Here is a 21166-nt window from a genome sequence, read left to right as displayed (position 1 = left end):
AACTCAGTGAAGCAACATGTCAGCGCCAGGTTTGTCAGTGTAAGCGTTAGGAGCTGTTTGACAGCTGGAGCCACCCATAGATGATTGATCTGTGAATTGACTGTCAACCGTCTGTGCTTGTGTTTGCTCACCTTGGGAAATCTTGACAGACATATATGACTCTATGAACTATTTGTGTTCTATATTATCTGATGACGTTACTTTTTCAATTTTATTTGTAGCGTTTTTAGTGAATATACTGTTAGCAACATAGTAACAATATCATGTCGTGTATCCCCTGGGCTATCCTGCAAATTTTGCGTACGCTTTTCAGAGTAAAAAAATACTTTGAAAATACTTCACTTACTTTGCTTTGTACGTACTTTTTAAACTTTTCATACAAAAGTAATGATCTGCAATAATTACGACATCCCATCAATCTATTTGTACAATCATTAAAAATTTTGTACCGAAGTGTTCGTGAAGTCAGTGAATCTTGTTGTGAGAGGGAACTCTCTCCATCCCACCGCGTGTTGCCATGCTAGACTCAAAATTTTAAGAGATAAGAACAATACATATTAGTTCTTTTATCAAACCCAAAACCGGTGACATTAAGATGTATTTTGTGTAGAGATTTTTTTTATTACACCATATGTATATACATAAAAACCTATACATGTGAAATTTCGCTAAGCACATCTTTTAATTATGATTTAGGTAGCAATCCCAACCTATATATTGTCAACCTATTGGACATAGAAAACTTTGACATAATCGAATATACTAACTTTAATGATCAGATGCTCTACGCTTCCACGGATACAAAAGTGGACATTGGGAGGAGTTCTCCCATCCTTTTCCGTTGCGACAGACAAGGAAGCTATTACAAAAAGTTTAGTGATTACACACATTGGACTGGTGTAGTCACTAAACTTAATCTTGATAGTGAGATTGTATTGAGTTCAGTGAGATCACTGAATTAAATCTCCATTACTGTTCCTCGTCATGGTTGAAAGCTGATAGATTCCAAGAGATCTTTTCGGGTATCACGATATTCCTTTACTTATTTTCAGAAATATCTATTCCCAAATTCCATCTCTTCTCACTGTATTAGGCTCGGAGGGTAGTAATTTCATGTGAGGGTGTCATCAGATATCCTCCTATGGATGGCAAGATGCCTAGTATCCATGGATAGTACTATAAACTCTCATCTCTGCATTCACAATCTTGCTATATCGTATCCCGATAACTACTATAGAAGCCTCAAAATTGGCTCATATTGATAATTGTTAAACAAGGATATAAAAAACTTGAAACATTGGGAAGAGTGAAACAATAGGATTTAAAATTGGATACTATACTTATCCATAGGTATCAATATGAGAATTGCAATAATATAAATGGCTGAGAGAGACCTTTGTGGTGTACTGCATGTAGCATTAGGTGCACGAAGTTTCATATATCCTCAATCTTCTAGTCAATTTTGAAAGGAAATTGTAGGCAAACTTTCTCTCCCAACAGAAAGTTAACGAAAAGAATACCTGCTGCGAATCTGTTACAAGGAATTCCTGCAAACCACTTCCCTCCATATGCTGAATTCAATGTATTTTCAAATCCAGGATTACTAAACCACATATGCACTATAAAGCCTATAATTTTGTAATTTTTCGTAATATGGCAAATTTAAGCTTTAAAATTACCCAAAAATACTCAAAAATCAAATACTAGTATTTAATAGCCTCCAGAAAAAATACGTTAGATATATCACTACTGCAAGGGAACAAAGACCAAAGTGTAAAAATAGGAGCGATGGAATTGTTTCATCTTTTCTATGATATAAGTCAAGAAACGTTACTTTATATCTATGTTTAACATTTGGTAAACAAAATAAAAATATTTACTTAGATAGTTTTTAGTATTTTAAATAAAGTTTTCCATGTTGGTACTTTAGAATTTTCTACAAAAATTATTGAATTTGCTAAGACGTATTTGATATCATCTTGGAGTTCCACTAATCACCACAGACATGCCACAATGGTCTGTCGTCAGAACTCATTGTCTGACTGTACGAGGGAACAATACGCCATTGCACTAAGCGGATTGTAATGCCTTATTAATACCGTGCCATAACAATGGCTTTGTGCGGGGAGTGGAAAGCACAAGCACGGTACAATAACAAAGTACTAAGAAACACTGACTTCTTCGTGTGGAAAGACTTACTTCAGACAATGATAGATTTCAAGCTGTGCCATTTTACTGAAGTAAAAGTCAACATCGATTGGCCAACTAAAGTCCGACATTAGTAAAGAACAAAACCGTTACCATTAAGCGACGTAATTTATTAGCTTATACGATATGGCAATAAGAAATAGGTAACAGGATCTATACACTTGAAATTATGCATAAAGCTTAATTTATATCATAAGTAACATTGAAAACTTGAAATGTTCATAAAGTTTCAATTCAATACAGGACAAAACTCTTACTACTAAAGGACATTGTTTTAGTAGCTAAACTAGCTGAGCGTTAGTCCATACGATATCTCGATATTAAATAGGTAACAAAGCCTATACACCTGAAATGTTATAGAAAGATTGATTTATATTATATGTAACATCGACACCTGAAATTTTGCATGAGACCTCTATGAGATTTTTCTGAGTAACGATGAACTGTTTTACATTGGTTATATAGTCTTATGGTTCCAAGACAACAAATATAATATCGCAGAATAAATAAATTTACTGTAAACTAAGTTCAATCATCCATTTTATTAAAATGTGACATAATAACATATGTAGCTTCACTATCCGCAAAATATTCCTGGAAAAAATATTTTGAATTTTGCATACAACCTCTGTGGCGTTACGCGGCACGTAGAGTTGCGTTCTCCTATCTTGTTACAACCTCAGTGAGGTTACGCAGCACGTAGAGTTGCGTTCTCCTATCTTGTTACAACCTCAGTGAAGTTACGCGGCACGTAGAGTTGCGTTCTCCTATCTTGTTACAACCTCAGTGAAGTTACGCGGCGCGTAGAGTTGCGTTCTCCTATCTTGTTAGAACCTCGGTGAAGTTACGCGGTACGTAGAGTTTCGATCTCCTATCTTGTTACAACCTCGGTGAAGTTACACGGCACGTAGAGTTGCGTTCTCCTATCTTGTTACAACCTCAGTGAAGTTACGCGGCACGTAGAGTTGCGTTCTCCTATCTTGTTACAACCTCAGTGAAGTTACGCGGCACGTAGAGTTGCGTTCTCCTATCTTGTTACAACCTCAGTGAAGTTATGCGGCACGTAGAGTTGCGTTCTCCTATCTTGTTACAACCTCAGTGAAGTTACGCGGCACGTAGAGTTGCGTTCTCCTATCTTGTTACAACAAAATGAAAGTGGCACCAGAAAAACGCAACATTTCTAAGTATAAATTGTGTTTTTGTATCCAAGCAGAACTTTTTACACGTATTTTTAACAACCATAGTCTTTCTCTATAGTAAATATACAAAAAATAACCCTGCTTGGCCCCAAACAGTAGGATAAAATTCAATTTGAAATATTTTTTTATTATTCTTTTTTAAATACTATTAGTAAAATTAATGGGATCTTCAAAATTTACATAAATAAAAAAATCTAACTTGGGAAAACAAAATTATTTTAGAACAATATGAGATTTAAGTTACTCATATTACTTGAGATTTGGTTTTAAATGGCAATACAACACTTATAGCTGTCTTTTGGGTTTATTAAACTTATGTTAATCTGCCAATACTTATTACAGTTAAACACATCATAATATCATAATTTTGTCTAAAAGTTACTTAGCATGAGAATTGCGCCTTGGTGAAAGTTTAATTTTGACGAATTCAAATTATTTTGTATACATTAAACTCAAATGTGTGCCATAGTTTTAATAATAATCAATTACACTTCAATTACAATAATATTTTAAAGCAATTTAATAAACAACTATGATATACTCTTTACGCTCAAACAAGCACACATTTTAAATGCAAAGAAAGATGTAAGTGTACATTAATCTCCTTCACCCCTCTCCCACCCCCTCCACTACCCACATCACATAACTCTGTGTTCCATTTTGTTGCTGAATGCGTCATTTCCGGTCGTGGCTGAACGGTTAGCTCGCAAACCCTTCTCACAGAGCAACAGGCTGTCCCGACTGAACTAATGACAGTACTGTAGTACAGACTAAATCTGACTGAGCTTCACATCCACCTGAATTAATTGTGACGTAATTAACCGTTATGATTACTCTACAGCTTGGTGTTCATTTTACGAAGTACCTTGATTACTGAGCAAGTTATTTACCCGTTTAATCTTTTTAATCAACTTATTATGTTGAAATGTAAAACCTCTAGGGCGTTTTCAGACATACAGGAAACAGCAGTAACGGGAAAGGCCTCTTTTCTTCATTATTGGACTTTAGAGGTTGGAATTATTGATGTTTTGTGATATTACTTTAGCTTGTACTTAATACTTTATTGAATGGTATTAGGTTATCGTTACCTATTCTGATAACCTAATATTAGATTGCTCCAGTAACGAAATCTCTTATCAGTCAGCCTTCATACTGGATAATCGGAATTGTCAGTTATCGTTATCGTGTACTGTTATCGACTGTCCCGTTTACTGTCCTTTGCAGAACTGCCGTTGCCCAATAATAAACAAAAAATATCAGTGGATAACAGGATTTCGGGCATTTTCCATCGTTATCGTATAAAGTAATGTCGGAATTTCTTGTGAAACAGGAAGGTGGTGATCGGAAAGGGGAAAGATAAATGCAGCTTCCACCGACCCTGTGTTTCGCGACCTAGGCCACAATGTCTTGGTGTGTGTACGAGTTTTATTGGTTGAGGTTTGCTTTGAATGATAAAGTTTTTTTAGGTATCATTGTATCAACATATCGATGGCAAATGTCCGAAATCCTATTATCCTTATAAACCTTCCAGATTCAGAAAGATAATAGTTGTAAATCATCATGAGCGCCTATTCCACATCACACAACTATCTTAGTTTTTTGTTTATTTTTTAAGGAAACCTTCGTTTATTCCTGTCTTTGATATACAGGGTGACTGGCTCTTGGTGTGAAAAAAATATATCCTATCATTATTCCCTAAGTCTGTATTATTACCAGATTTATTTTTTCACACCTAGAACCAGTCACCCTGTATAATCTCGCATGATGCTAATTTAACTATAAATTTTAATATATTAAATTCCTTGTTTACCTTTCAATCGTTCCAGGGTTATGCTTTAAGTTCATTCATGTTTTTAGTGTACACAGACTACATTCTTAGTGTAATAATCTGTAAACGATCCTTATATCCTGGCAATATAATTATCCGAGATAATTAAACTGTATTTTTAACGCTTTAAAATATTAATCTAATACAGCATCACCCTAACCTCTATATCTAGCCTTTTTATTAATTTTGAATGCTAAAAACGCTAGTTAATATCATAATAGGCTAATAGGCCAGTATTTTAACACTATAATTCTAATAGGACAAATTTTGCCGCATTATAAAATTAAGTTTCTCGCGTCACTCAAAATTGGAATTATAGTAAACTTTTACAAATTAATACATACCAGAGTATTATTGGGAGTATATGAGATATATTATTAAAAGTGCAGTCTACATCTCTATTATAGATAATAACATCCGTAAGGATATCTCGATGATTAATTCTTATTGACTTAATTATAAATTCTATTGATCATGAATGAGTGGAAAATATAGGTTGGTCATTAAAGAAAGTGTTAATGGCAACGCAATGAATGAAAAATAATGCACCAGTCCCTAAGCCAGGGCCAGGCTTAGTAGCAGAGGCACGGTTTTTGACTTCTCAATGCCTTATTTCCCAAAGGTACGATCCACTCAAATTATGCTAACCTAATCGAACCCATTCAGTAATTTGATACAACACTTTGGATAAAATATCGAAATCTAGTACTTTTACACTCTAAACATTATAATAAAACATACAAATTAAAATTAATTTTATAATTTCAGTAATTTAAAAGTTTTCTAAAACTGCAAACTGTAATATTATTTAAACAAAAACAAAAGCTTATTGAAAACCATTAAAATTAAAAACCCAAATAATTCTTTCTTTTGTATGACAGAAGCAAACGAACAAATGAGGCCTAAGATCGATTCCATGAAAAGCTTTTGTCAAGACTACGTGCTTTGTCAGCAAAGGGCTTCATTGAAGAACAACTTAACCTTGAGGCTTTTCTTGTACGTATCTTTAAGCCCTACCAGTTGTCCTAAATTATTTTTGTTAAATTGTTTTAATAAAAATATACAATAAATAAATAATCGTTTTTACGACGAAAATAACTCAACCTACTTTAAATCTTTCAAACATATTTAATAATCTGCAGGTCCTTACATAAGCTTAGCAGTATTGAAATGTCAATAGTATTGCACACACAATTACTTTCGCATGGCAAAATAAAGATACGACTTTACAATAGATGCGATAATCTGTAATTTGTTCAAATCATTTTCAGCTGCAAAACCTTAAGAATAAAATAATGAATAAATAACATTGTTGAGTCATAATGGTACACAAGTAACAAGATTACTGAATCACAACTGTTACAAAGCTATAAATACAAATAGCATTACTATTATATTTCTATCATACTATAAAAGAATATCAGTTATCTGAAACTAAAGTAACTTATTATAATCAAATAATTAGTAGAAAAGCTTTAAAATATGTAAAGTATCATTGAGCTACAATAAAATATATCGTAGTAAAAACCATGAATTACAATATTATTTAGGCACAAATATTTTTCTATATAGTCATCAAACACATATAATCTTCAGTAAAATATGGCAAGTATATTTGTGGGCCTATATGGATTTTACTGCCGTGAAATTGGACATCCTGCTAAACCACGTAAGAATCACTAAATGTCAAGGTTTAAAAGTCAATAAGCTTCTGCCTTGGAAGGAGGGAAGTAAAGACCTTGCCTAGAGAACACTACTGAATTAAAAAGAATTTAAATGGAAAAGTTGAAGTCATTTGATTGAGTAATTTCAAAGACTTCAGTAGCTGCTATTGAACCTTGTGAGGTCAGTGGAGCTGAACCTTGACGTCAGAGAGCGCCTTTTATAGGAGAACAGCTTTGAGGTAACAGTTACGTTTATGCAAGCAATAGGCCATTTACTTCTAAGTATTTCATAGATTCAAATATTTTTAAGACTACCCAAGTTTCTATCTTTCAATATTAGCTGGCGACTTCCTTGAGTTGGAAAACAGCTGTTTCTTAATGCACGTCTCTGGGGCATACCTAAAGATATTTATTTATTTATTTATTTATTAACGGCAATATACCATTTTACATATAAGGGTATTAAGATAACAATATATATTATAGAAAAAATACAAAAGTATAAATAAGGAACAATACAATAACATGTTGCAAGCACGCCAACCAACATGTGTAGCTACAAGCCAAATCAATAAGCAAACTTAGTACTGAAACAGTGGTTCAATAAATAGTGTTAACACTAGGAAAATCATTTATATAACAATAACAGTATTAACAATAATAACAAACATAACCGTAACAATGAAACAACGCTAACGTACATTAACATAAAGCAACCATTAAACTCGTGGTAATAAATAACATTAATAGACTATATAAGGTAATCGAATCTAATAATAATAGCAAAATATAGAAGATAAGGTATACAACACTATAAACAATAATATAATATAACGACTTAGAAAGTAAATTGATTAGACTCAGATGGAAGCGAGAGGGCTTGCCTCCTGAAAGTCTGGTGGGTCATTCCAAAGAACTCCAGTTGAGATCCATTTCTCAAGCGCATAAGACGAGGGACTGTGCTGTGGTAGGCATACACAGTGTGATAGTGATGTCTGCTAAAAGTCTGTGTCAGGCGAGTTTTCTGTGGAATATGGATGTCGATCAGCTGATGGAGCTCGGGGCTGTTAAGTAAGCCTTCATTCGTGTGTGTCCGTTCATTCTGATAGGTAGTCAACGTACTGTTAAAGAACTTCTTTGCAGCCTCGTGAGATTAGTGCCCATCCCTTGTTTGTCAAGAAAGAAGAGAGAAGATATTAATTATTCACGCTCTTTATTACCTAAACATGACATACGTGAAGCAGACGTCATTTCATACTACTTATTTTTCTTTGCTACATACAAAATCAATATTCATAAAACTTTCAGCCATTCTTTTATTTTCCAAATTTAAGCACCGAATCAATCTCCTGATTAGCCGGGCTCGCAGTCGAACTTCAAAACTCGTTTGCATTATAAAATGTATGAGACTCTAAAAAGTGTACTCTTTTTGAAGTAAAGTCGTAAAAGTATTAAAAGTTTTACAATGTCCTTATTTGGGTAAAACTTAAGTTCTTTTCACTATAGGGTCATATGAATGATTGAAGAATACCGCTACCCGAGTGATAACAGTTCAGCGAAGCATTACATTGTAAATGATACATTACTGGTGAATAAAAGTGGTCCTAAGTTAGAATCTTGAGACACTCCTGAATGGCCCACTAAACTCATTATAAAATCCAACTATAATATTCCCTCCGTTTGATGAGTATAATTATCGGCGAATTTCCTTTTATCGATACCTTTACCTTAATGAGACTAAAAGAATATGTGTCAACATTATTTTAACGTACATTTGTTGTTCACTTTTCTTTAAATATTCGAAATTTGTATGAAACCTACTTTATTTAAATACCTTTGGTTTGCTCCAAATTTTAATTCAAACTCAATAATATTTGAGAACTTGAATTCTACTTGAACATTTAAAAAGTTATTTGACTTATAAAAGGCTAAGTGTCAAACTTCTACAAGTGTAGAATAAATTAATGGTAATTTTATTTTATTTTCTGTGGAAAATGACACACAATACAACTGGCTTAGTTATTATTGCTTGTAAATATTTGACGAGTACAAATAGCCATAATCATTCAAAGCGAATACAAATTGAGTAGGCTGATAGTAATTGAACATTATTCTGTTCGATGGCTGAATATTGATCATTTATCCTCGTTAATAATATATTTTGTTTGGACGGTTCCAACACAACTACCGATAGTAACCATATTCCCTTTATAATTTCAACGTACAGTAGGCATTATTATATAGATAAAAATAGCAACAAATCTTAGTATAAAAGGTAATTCTGTTAGTGTTACTTTTAGATACTATGTCAGTGTTGTACTAAAATTACATAGAGCTATATACTGTATAACGTAATAATTTTAAAGCCTTTAAACATATACAAACATGATGAGCAAGATAGAAATAAAAATAAAATTATGTGAAAGACTAAAACGTTTTATCTGCCATTATATTATTAAAAAAAACATTATTAACAATATATGTTTTCGATAGAATTTATTTATTTTTTTTTAATTCAAAGTCGTGCAGTTTGGAATCGTATTAAAATAGAATAATTCCAATCTCAGAACAAAATACCTAAGCATGTTTCACACTGGTAAAACAAATTCACTTCTTCTATTTCTGGAAGTAATCTAACAAGTTAAAAAGACCTCGAATTAAGTGTACAATGAGTGCAGTATAGTGCAGTATAGTTCAATCTACCAGCATAAATCCCAAGTGACGTATTGTCAAGCAGTATAATCTACTGCACTAATGAACTATTGCAGTGGCATAATACATCGATTTGATTCATCAACAAAATGAATACCTTTAAGGATAATAATCAAGCACATCCCCTGAGTGAAACCCTTATAAGAGGTCGTTGCCTGTTACTTTATTTGTGAGCGCTTTAGAATGCGATTCACCCTCGCCGGCTTCAGCGATATAAGCTGTCGGCTCAACAATAGCACGTTAACCCATTGTATACCCTCCTTTACTTCCCCACTATTGAGGGACACAATAACGTCGCGGTGGCGTGACGTCATATTCTTTCCTCGTGGTTTCCCGAGCCCTTTAACGGAAAGCTTAAACAACCTACATTCATGCAAACTTCAGAACCTTCAAAGACGAGGTAAATTCATTAAAGAAAAGTAAACACAAGAACATTCAGTATTTACTATTTGAAACAAGAATTTAATGATTAAGAATAATGTTTTTATCTTCAAAAAATTTTTTTGTTTATTAGAAATTAACAATTCTACGTAAAATACTGTTTTACGTATGGCACTGTGGAGGAAACAGGATTTTCCCGGACATTTGCCATCGTTCAGTGATACAATACAATCAGTAACACTACCTTTCGAGATCTGCAATCTGATCTATACTTCAGGTGAATGACTAACCTAATACGTAACTACAAGCTAGGTTAGAGTAAACAAAACATACCAGTGCGTTGTGACACGCATAAGTCAGGAACAACAACAATTCATGTTGTGTGTCTATTCCATGCACATTAACTCTAAAACATGCACTTAATAAAACTAAACACTCGTTATTAAAACTGTACTGTAAAATAAAGGTCACAGTAGATCTGCACTCACTGGCCGGTCAAATAGAACTAACCGGAGGCTAATAGTAGTAAATGGCGATCGTCATGGCAGACACAAGGTGATGGCAAAAAGAAGGGACGGGAGTGGGCCTTTTTATTATTAGTTTATTCTAGATGAACTTCTTAAAACCATACTGTTTTATGACAAGTTGCCTGACTCCGCATTGTTTTATTACAAATCTCTAATCTGCTTGATGCTTTAGGTTTTATTGTTAGTTCATTTTTCAGTATTAGCAAAATAAGCGGCCTAATTTCATTTGATTATTGACAAATTGGCTGGTTTGCCAATTTAATCTGTATGAAGCCTTGATTAATTTCTTCTTGAAAAAATGAGGTTCCCGATGTGATATGTTAATTACATCCAAATTCATATGATGGTCTTGGGAACAACAATGATGTGCAATTTTTTACTTTTCTGTTACTATAGTACTATTCTTGTTACGAATGGTACTATTTTGATCCTTCAAACGATTACAATCGAAGAAATAAAAATGTATTATTTTATATATATCATATAATTACACCTTGATCAATTATCTTGGTATGAAAAAGTGTTGTCAAAATGTCTAACAGAAATTTTCATTGTTATCAAAATAGACATAAATACCCTTATGCAAAAGTGACTTCAAACTTTTCCTTTTCTAGATAAACCTCTAAAATCCTGTTTTCATACTTTGCAAATTGTTATCATAAATTAACACTAACCACATAGATCAAGATTTTATTCTCATTTATCTTAGATGTGAGAGTTTCCCAATCCAATACGAATCTTTGGCAGACACATCAAAGTGACAGGTCTAATGTAGTTTAATCTAATTCATAAAGTCATAATTCATCACTTATTTTAGTATTCTAAATAATATTCATTGTTATAAATAATAACTGCAGTGTTAATAATATAGATTTTCTGGGTACTCTACAAACCTCAAGGAAATATACAGAAACTTCAAAAAGTGTTGAGCAAATATTAATTAGCTTAAACGACCTCTAGGCTGACAGGGAGCGTGTATTTACTATGTTTAAAAACAAGAATATTTACCTATTTCACTAATCTTTTTCAAAGCAAGCACGGTTGTTTATCGTTTTCACTTTCAGAAACTTAAAAGTACTAGGAAAATAAATGTAAACACAGCCTTTTTCCTCTCTCCTGTAAGTTATCTACAAATCTGAATCAAATTCAATACACTTTGTACAGTTTACCAGAGCTCAAGGTCATCCAACCACTAGTTACCATTTACAAATACATTTGCTCCAGCTCAGTACAGGTTGTAAACAGAAGTGGGCCAATCCAACTATCCTGTGGTATCCTATTGCATATATATATAAATTGTAACTTTAGCTTTCGTTACTAAACTTATGGTACTCTCTAGGGAAGGGCATTTCTTATTATGTGGATATGTTTTTGAGTAAAGAACTATAAAATGCCTACAAAAATATTTTCTGTAACGCGGGACTGTGGAAAACTCATAGAACAAACTCTTAAAACTATATAAATAATGCATTACGTTACGACAAGGAGTTTGCAAATCCCTAGAAGGTTTCATAGCACTTATCTTCATCAAAGCACTAAGGAAAGTTTTTTTATGTAAAATGCGTAAATTTGTGTAGAAATTTAACGAAATGAGTTTTGGCTCATTACCTGGAAAAATTGCAGAAGCTGTAAATAAGTTATGTAAATTTAAATATGTAGGAATATTTTATTTTACTAAAAAATATAATCTAATCCAATTTTCTTAACGTTTTAGGACATTCTTTCCTCTCCAGTAATCTGTTTTACCCCCATTTGCTTTGATTGATAAGATATATTTATCCATTCGATATACTTTTACTCTACAATAAAAATATGTGTAGAAATTGAACAAATGTGCCACTTGACAGCACTTATTTATTTAAGTTTCTTTGGAATATTCCTAGATTCCTAGTTGGGTGAATCTCACACTGAGTCTAATTTTATACTTCCTTATTGAGTCTACAACGACTCTCTGTTTCATTAGCAAATCAAAATTGATTCTGGAACAGCAGAGTCATGTTGAGATCACCAACTGCAACGTTTTAACATTTCAACAGCCTCAATGTTAAGACAAATTCTGCAAAATCCAATTTTATAAATGGCGTATTATAGCTTGATTTACCCCCATCTCACTTACGAGGTGGAGTTGTGAGGAACTTCTGCAGACAATACATTTATAGAGTGTTCGAACTACAAAACAAACGATCTGCATTATCGTCAGCATGGAAGCCTTCAAAAATTAGCATCTTTTGATAATTTCTAGTATCTTCGTCTTCGAAACAACTCTTGTTTTGTATGTCTAAATGTTTTATGACGAATTACCGACACATACATGCATATAAGACTAGAGGCATAGATAACTACCAAACTGGTAGACACAGAACGGTGGTTAATTAAAGTTTACCTTCACAGGTACAAATTACCAGATTCAATAAAAAATGCTCCAACACCAAGGTGTTAAAACGCCATTTGAAACGCCTTTTAGTATCACAAATAATTATAATGTTGGAATGTTTTAGCATTGGATTAGAAAACATCCAATTAAAAAGACTGACTGACTGTAGCTAAAAGTGAGAATAATTGGAGAATGAATTGGTATGTAAGTTTGCAAATTGTATGTTTGCATTAGATTCCTTCTGGTATGTATGACAAATATTTTAGCGAGTAACAAGTAAGAAGTTAACTTTTGCCATGCGTTGTAACATGTTCCGGCAAGAAGCATCTGATTTGATTTTATTTAACCCTCCAACTGTTGTTCATCAAAATTTTGATGAACAAACATTCCCTTGCATAATCACTCATTACAGTATATTCCGGCAACGTATCTATTCGATTCATGCACCATTGGATTCGGGAAAAAAAGCCTAAGGTATACTATAGTTTTATTCCTCTTTGTATTGTAGTTGTAACGTACCAAGTTCGTAGTTTGGAACGTAAAAGAAGATGATGCAATTCATTGTGACCGCCATGTTGTCGATGCCGTCTGAGTTGTTGATGTGACGAGTCGTGTTTATTAGTAAGTTTTAGTAGGTTTATTTGTGTTTTAGTGTTGTGTTTAGTGTGTGGTGAATTGTTAAATATTGCAGTAGTGCAAATAAATATATTTTAGAATAAATAAATTTCTCGAAAATTTTTCGCAAAAGTTTTGAGTAATGACAAAATGAAACTTTTTTCGACTCTTCAAAAAAAAGTTATGGAATTTATTTTACTACTGCTGTACTATAATTTACTTCATTCTGAGCAATAAAATATGCAATATAACATGTATTGAAGTAAAACTGTATTAGTAAAACTTTTATTAGCAAACTCTTACATATACACCCTATTTTCACAATTTATGCGCATCGCTGCTTTTTGTTATATAGTGTTATTATAGTTTCATAAATTTGTATAATGCTTATGTGTTTCTGAAACTAGAATAAATTTTTACACAAAATGGCTATCTCACTTTTATAGTTTTCTTACTATAACTTGGTTTGCTAGGTATGGTCCCCCCCAAATAAAAAAAAAAAATGTAAATTTTGAATTTCATGGAAAAAAATTGTTAGTAAAAATTTTTTTAAGGCCAAATTTAAATACTAATATTATTATATGTTTAATTCTGACGACAAAAATATATACTTCTATATATATTACTTTTAATTTATATTTTTAATACATTTTAAAAAAAAACCCTTGCACGAGGCTCGAAAACATGCCGCCACTACAGTAAAAAATGACCGCCAGTTGGAGGGTTAAGTATGTTGCGAGGTTGGGGGTCTGTATCGTGTACCTGTTGACAGGATGAATACCTAGAGACTTCTATTCAGCTATGGTGCAATAAGGACCGGAACAGCGAGTTGATGTGCAGTAATAGACAGCTGCTAACTGGCCCTGATTGTTCAGATGATCTACTGCAATTGTTTGTTTGTGTTTGTTCAATATGTGCTTGTGTTTAACCCAAACCGAGCCCAAACTGGCGCATTCACACACTGCTTGATTTACCTAATGGCTATACTCGTCTCCGTTCATTCCGACGTTTTGCCTTCCTCAAATTTCAGCACATAGGCGACAACCTCAAGGGGATCAAAAAATCCCGATTCTAAGCTGTTACTTTAATTGAACTTTCAATACACTTATCATCATAAATTAAACTTCAAAAATAATAGAGTGGAAAGTCAATGTTAAAATACTTTGCATAGCTTTGATTTCTTGCATTATAGAACCGTCCCTACCTCAAAAGAGACTAGAAACCGGCACCAATTCCGAACTAAATTATACCTTGTTGATACTCCAAAACTAGTAATAATTCTGTCAACTTTGGTTTTTAAACATTGTGTCCCTAATGTTAAATTGTTTTAGATTACAATACATTACAAACATACAGCATCGATTGCTCTGCAGCACAAAAGGGGTTAATAAGATCAAATTAGTGGTAAAACTAGGTATGTGAGTATCATAAACACAGTTTTATATAAATTAAATTAAACATGCAAATATGAATAAATCATAACAGTTTTAACCCAAGAACGTAAATAATGAATGACCACATACAGTTATTTTTAAAATCTGATATTGTGGTATTATTATTCCAATATAAACTATGATTAGCACTCCTATCTGTTTGGTACCCAACTAGCGCCTAAAATCGAAGAAGAAGTTATGAATCATGTCTACTGCCAACATACGTAAGTTAACCGGGTCTGTTCTCCATTCTAGTTTACAATTACAACTTGTAAAACTGAAAGGGTTTAAAATGTAATATACTTTGTGATTTACACATTACAAATCATGAAATGTTGGTTTGGTTTATGATACAAGCGGAAAATGCCATTTTCGACTTAAGGAATTTATTGTAAGTCCAGCTATATGAATATAATTGGGAAACATACCAAAACCCCAAAATAAATATATTAGTCGGAAATGCGGTGTAGAATTATTATGCCAGATTTTACAACAATCGAAACTAACAACAAATATCAGAACCGTAAAACTAAACTAATATTTTGACTAAATAAAGTAAATAGGCACGTTATAAAAATGGTGTGATCATTATATAATTTTACAAATTATGGCTGTAAAAATGTTACTTACAAGTTTTTACCACAATCTCCATTAATTTCTCATATTACTAATTGTGCACCTGATGATACAACGAGAATACCTAACACTACTTTTTGTAGTCGGGTGTCTCTGATGTCGCAACGATGCGGGTGGTTCGTTTAGAACTTCTTCGTTCTTCATCGCTATTTTTGGATCTTTTCATAAGAACACGATTCCAGATTTCAGGACACAAGTCTACAACAGCATCATATTGTATATATATTGCATATATATTGCATATATATATATATATATATATATATATATATATATATATATATATATATATATATATATATTGCATCATATTGCACGTAAGGAAGGTGAACTGGAGCTAAAATCATCATTCGCATTCCTTACGTACTATTTGTTCATTCAAATATGCATTCTTTTTGCAAGTGACACTTTACGAAGTTCTCTCAGTTTATATACTATAACTCCCAAAATCGGCTTCGTAATTTTTATTCTATTTGAATTCTATTTGATTGCAAAACCAACAGAATGCAACTAATCTATATTTTCATTGTTTTAACTTCAATATTCTTTCAGAGTAACAGAGAAAAAGTAACACGTTTTTGGAGACTCGTGTGCGCTGTCTTTTATAATAATTGTAACTTCACGATACTGAACGGTTAATATACATTTAAAGTCACAAGTAAAACTTACGTTATTGGCGAGCATCAGCGAAACTTTCACTCGAGGGTTTGGATAAATATCAATTTTGTCTGTCTGTACATCTGTCCACTCGATACCTCGAAACCTATAAACTTTACATTTTGTGTGAACCATAATTTGCATATAAGGTACGCAACATGGGGGTCGATGATGGTGCATGTCACTCCAAGGGATTTAGCTGAGGGTTGGCTGAGGGATTTTACTTGGTCTTATTGGTAGCCACGGTGACAACGAGAAAAAAGCAAACTTAGTACCATCATATGATCTAGCACGTGACGTGTAAAAGAATTTAAAGACAATATTTTCTACGCCACCTCAGCAAAGCCTAGAGGTGTGACCTCTTCCGTAGACTAATGGATATAGCCTAATTAAGAGATCAAGGGTTAAAATCACGGGCATGGCCAATCATACATAGACATGATAAGTAGTGTACTTTGATAATAAATACCAGTGTACATCGAAGCTGGCATAGCTCAAATCTGAGGTTTAAAAAAAATAAAAGGATTTGTTGAAATTTAAAAAAAAAACTAAACGTGATGTGGCGTACTCCTACTTTTTTTATTCATCATAGAACCTATCTTTTGTACTAGGCTTGTTCTTTGGGCTTGTGTTTAAGTAACATTCCTGTTAACCATAAAGTACAGTGTTTGTTACTACAATATGCGATATGTTATCATCATGGCTATTATTACAGTTTGAAGTATGATAACATTATAAGTGCTTTTTATTAATATTGTTTACTGTAAGTAAGCTTGATTACTACAATTATTTCTTATATTCCTATATGCTGTTGTTTAACAAATTTGTTTACTTAAGATGATTACTTATATTATTACGTAAGATGTTTACTTATAAGATGTTTTTTCATGATAGTGAGATTGATTTTCTTATAGCCAGTCTTTGTCGTTGCTACTGTTATTATTTTCTATTACTGTTTCTCTTATCATTATTATCTGCAACAAACTCTTTGACTTTAATGGCTCCATTACTCAATTTTATTGTGTATATTTCTATTGTTTATATAAGCGAATATAACTGACTTTAGCGAATTATTTCATTTTATTCTAATAAGGACTGAAACTATATGAAACTGAGAACCCAAAGCAATAAATAAAGAAGAATATTTATTATGTTGTTTTTACTATCGTAAAGCCATGTATTGATGAAAATAATGAATCAGTAAAATTACGTTTTAACGGGTGAAATAATTAACGTTGCGCACTAATAATATGCTCTGGTGATGTGGTTAAAGTGAATTCCCTTCCTCAAACATTGACAGGCCATTAGATGCTGTTACCAGTGAATAGTGCAGAATAAACAGCGAGTGTCGATGCACTGTTAGCAGTGTGCATTGAAGCCAGGTTCGCCATCTTGACGGAGATACATAAAGAGTACACTGAATTTACCGTTTCTGCAGTACCCGAAACTTATATACACAATATTTAAAAACCCCTACTGTGGAATTAAAACATTGCTTCAATATATCATAAGAATCACGTGTTATGAGAGTTAATATTTATTCGAAAATTTAATAGTGAGGTGAAATGTTCATATAAGTGTGTACCGTAGTTGTAATTATTTATGCTGAATCGCGGTAGGAAGTAGGCTCTTTTGTTAACTAGACGCGGTGCGTGGACATTGTTTGTTGGTTCGAGACAAGACATCAGCTGATCGAGATGACTACAGTGATACGTTCCGAGCCGGTTTCCGGAGAGAGGGGGGACCAGTCTTGAAGTTTCGACGACAGGGTGCAGACCTCAGTAGAGAAGCAGTAGTTCTTCCTCTAATCCTATAGTTTGGGATCTAGAGTAATTCTTTTAATCGGGTGTAAATTCAAATCAAGTTATTAATTTTCTTTAGTGCGTTTTTAGTTTCCTATCAGCCTCCATAGTTTTCAAAGTAGTAAGTCCCGTACCAGCGTTTAGTTAATATCTTTTATTTTATACTGTTGTGATTAAATTTGTAAAATTTCCCATATTACAGAGTCTGAGAATTAATTCAATTTTTGAAGTATTGTGAATTAAATTTTGGTCGTAAAGTTAATATCAAGTTTTGTGTTATATTGATTTTGAATATTTTGAGAAGAGAACTTTTTATTTTATTTTGTTAATTTAAACCATTTTTGGAGAAAAACATTTTTTCATTTAAATTATCATTAGTTTCATTTTAATTTTAATTCTTTTTTTGATCAGACTCTTAATTAGATTTGATCGATTGTGAGAAGTTTTTGAAGAAAATCAAATCTAAAGTTTGTAAACTTTGTTCAAATTTTGGGTGAACTTTATTTCGGAATAAATCAAGTATTTCCGAAAAGTTGTTTTGATTTATAAAGTATTAGCTCCAAAGTAATATAATATATGTACTACTATAATAACGGTACAAGTGTTTATCCGGTTGTAAAAAAGCTATATACACGAAATGGATCACTATCGTAATCCTTGGTTGCAAATAATTAAATGCAACAAATCACTCTTTTCGCCTGTCTGTTACTATTACTATTCAAACAATTATATTTTAAATCAACCAAATTTAACCATAATTTATAAGCTAATATATAGACAATTTAATCAATAAAAACTACTTTGCTCAAATTTACGATTAAATTTAAATTGGCGGAGATAGGGCATTGTTTGATTTTGATTTTTGCCTTCTTTTACATACTGTGTAACAGTTTAAACTACGGCGTGAGCAGAAAAGTTTCAGGTGAAGACTAAAATCGTCTTATTTAATTTTTTTTTAATTGTTTATTTTCCATTACTATTTTTCATATAACTATACAGGAAATATGAGTGAAATTGTATATAAAATCACTATTTCAGTTAGTTTTTATCTTTTAAACGGAATTATATATTTATTATGGAGCGTTATTGTCCTTCAACAAATGGATTGTGATGAACACTGTCTCAAGATGTTAATAGCTGATTCGTAGAACGGTTTTCTTTGGATCAATTGTTTCTTAGGGTACAATGACTACCCTGACTTCAGGTAATACTTTGTTTATACTATTTACATATTTTTTTGTACTCTCGAATCATTTACACACATGTTTTACATATATCTCGTGAGATTTAATTTTTTTAAATTATAAAATAAATACCTTAAGAGCAATACGATTATTATAGTTATCTTTATTTTTGACTAGCTTCAACCGATGCTGGTATAGAAATAGTTTACAAGTACCTAAAATAAGATGTTTATACAACGAGTCTCATTGGGTAAGGAGTTTTGAGATTCCGCCTATTCACACTTTTACAAATGTTAGTATTTTATAATATCATCACACAAATATTTCCTACTAACAAAAATGTATCATTTGTATTATAAAACATTATAATTCCGCACAAAAGACAGAATAGACTGAGAAAATACATTCTCCAAGGCTGAACCTGTTTGGATATATATATATATATATATATATATATATATATATATATATATATATATATATATATATTGTCTAAGTAGTAAATGGTAGTTACCGGTAAAATCAAGGAAAAAGTTAATAATGAATCAGTTGATCTCAACTTACTTACAATAGACTTCGAAAAAAATACAACTTTGTGATACACAATTACTTTTAAAAACTTGATTAAATTGTAGTGTGATAGCCTGATAAACGTATAGGAAAGTGCTCGTTAATTAAAATTGAATGACAACCCCGCCGCTTGGAATCTGACAACGCCCTCAACCGGAAACCCAACATATCATATCACAGTTCAAGGTACATCTAGGCGAACACTGAGGACCCTTAGTATCCTTTATGGAGCCGAGTCGTGTACATAGATCTCCATTGTTTCGTATTAACATTCTCGCTGTTTTGCTCTGTTTGTTGGAATCACTCAGACAGAGTTGTTTCATCCAGCGGCTAATTGAATATTTGGTATATTAATATTAAAAGCATCAATAATGCATATTTTTCAGGATGACGGCCATTGGATGTTTCGATAGAGAATACATGTATCTCAGCTATTTAACAAATGGGGAAAATCTGACAACTTGGTTTGAATTTTCAGGTCACTTATGATAAATTTGGGTTCCATTAGTCATTCATATACTTTTATACTCATGTTAACACAGTAGGAATACGATGAAACACATAACGACGACGATTTGTGAATAGTTACAACCAAAACTGACATAACGACACATATTATACTATTGCATAGAGCATTCATACATATTCGATCGAGGAAAATTCAGTATGGCAACCCTTTTAAATTAAATTATATGATTAGCTTTTCCATACATAAAAAACGTTTACCTACATTATATAGAGAGAAAAAACTATGCCTTTAAATGTTACGCTAACAAACTTACTAAGTGATTTTATACTAGAAGGTTTCAATATGGCGGTGCTTCCAATATTTGAAAATACTGTGATACAATATTCCAATTCCAATACATTGAAAATGAACATGACAACTGTTAAAGACTCTTCGCATAAAAAAAATGTTCAAGACGACTTTCAAAATTATTAAACCATCTAAAATGTTATACTTCTAGGTATCAAACATCTTAAATGCATTTCTTCCGATTGTAACAGAAGGTACGGGAGTATATTTGTGGCATTTTATTGTACATTGCGTATTAAGTGATTCATAAGTTAATAGTCAATTAATTATTCATTTAAAACTGTATCTATTTGCAACTATTTGACTGCAACTATTTTTATTAATTCTGACACTTATAATTTACTATCTTGAGTGTACGCAATGCAATACTAATTACAAAATAAATGTTAATTATGGGAATAATCTGTGTATATATTTCAATATACAGAGTGTCCAACAAAAGCTTTCGAGATTTTGTTCTATACATAAAAATGAGCAAAAAATACCATATCAACAAACAACTGATACCTTTCAACTGGGACATGTTTGGTGCTCACAGGTTGTGCAAGCGTATCTTTAA

At 32.3% G+C, this 21166-nt stretch overlaps 1 protein-coding gene across 1 annotated transcript in view; it reads left to right on the top strand.

Annotated features, from left to right (window-relative positions):
* LOC124361553 overlaps positions 1 to 21166 on the top strand; it is a 148509-nt gene that overhangs the window by 89816 nt on the left and 37527 nt on the right. Inside the window, exon 4 of the mRNA XM_046815614.1 lies at positions 7758 to 7970. Coding sequence (XP_046671570.1) covers positions 7758 to 7970 — 213 coding nt within the window. The remainder of the gene's footprint in view (positions 1 to 7757; positions 7971 to 21166) is intronic.

The sequence above is a fragment of the Homalodisca vitripennis genome, chromosome 4 (genome assembly GCF_021130785.1).
Source record: "Homalodisca vitripennis isolate AUS2020 chromosome 4, UT_GWSS_2.1, whole genome shotgun sequence".
NCBI lineage: Eukaryota > Metazoa > Arthropoda > Insecta > Hemiptera > Cicadellidae > Homalodisca > Homalodisca vitripennis.
This window is presented reverse-complemented; position numbering and strand designations above follow the sequence as displayed.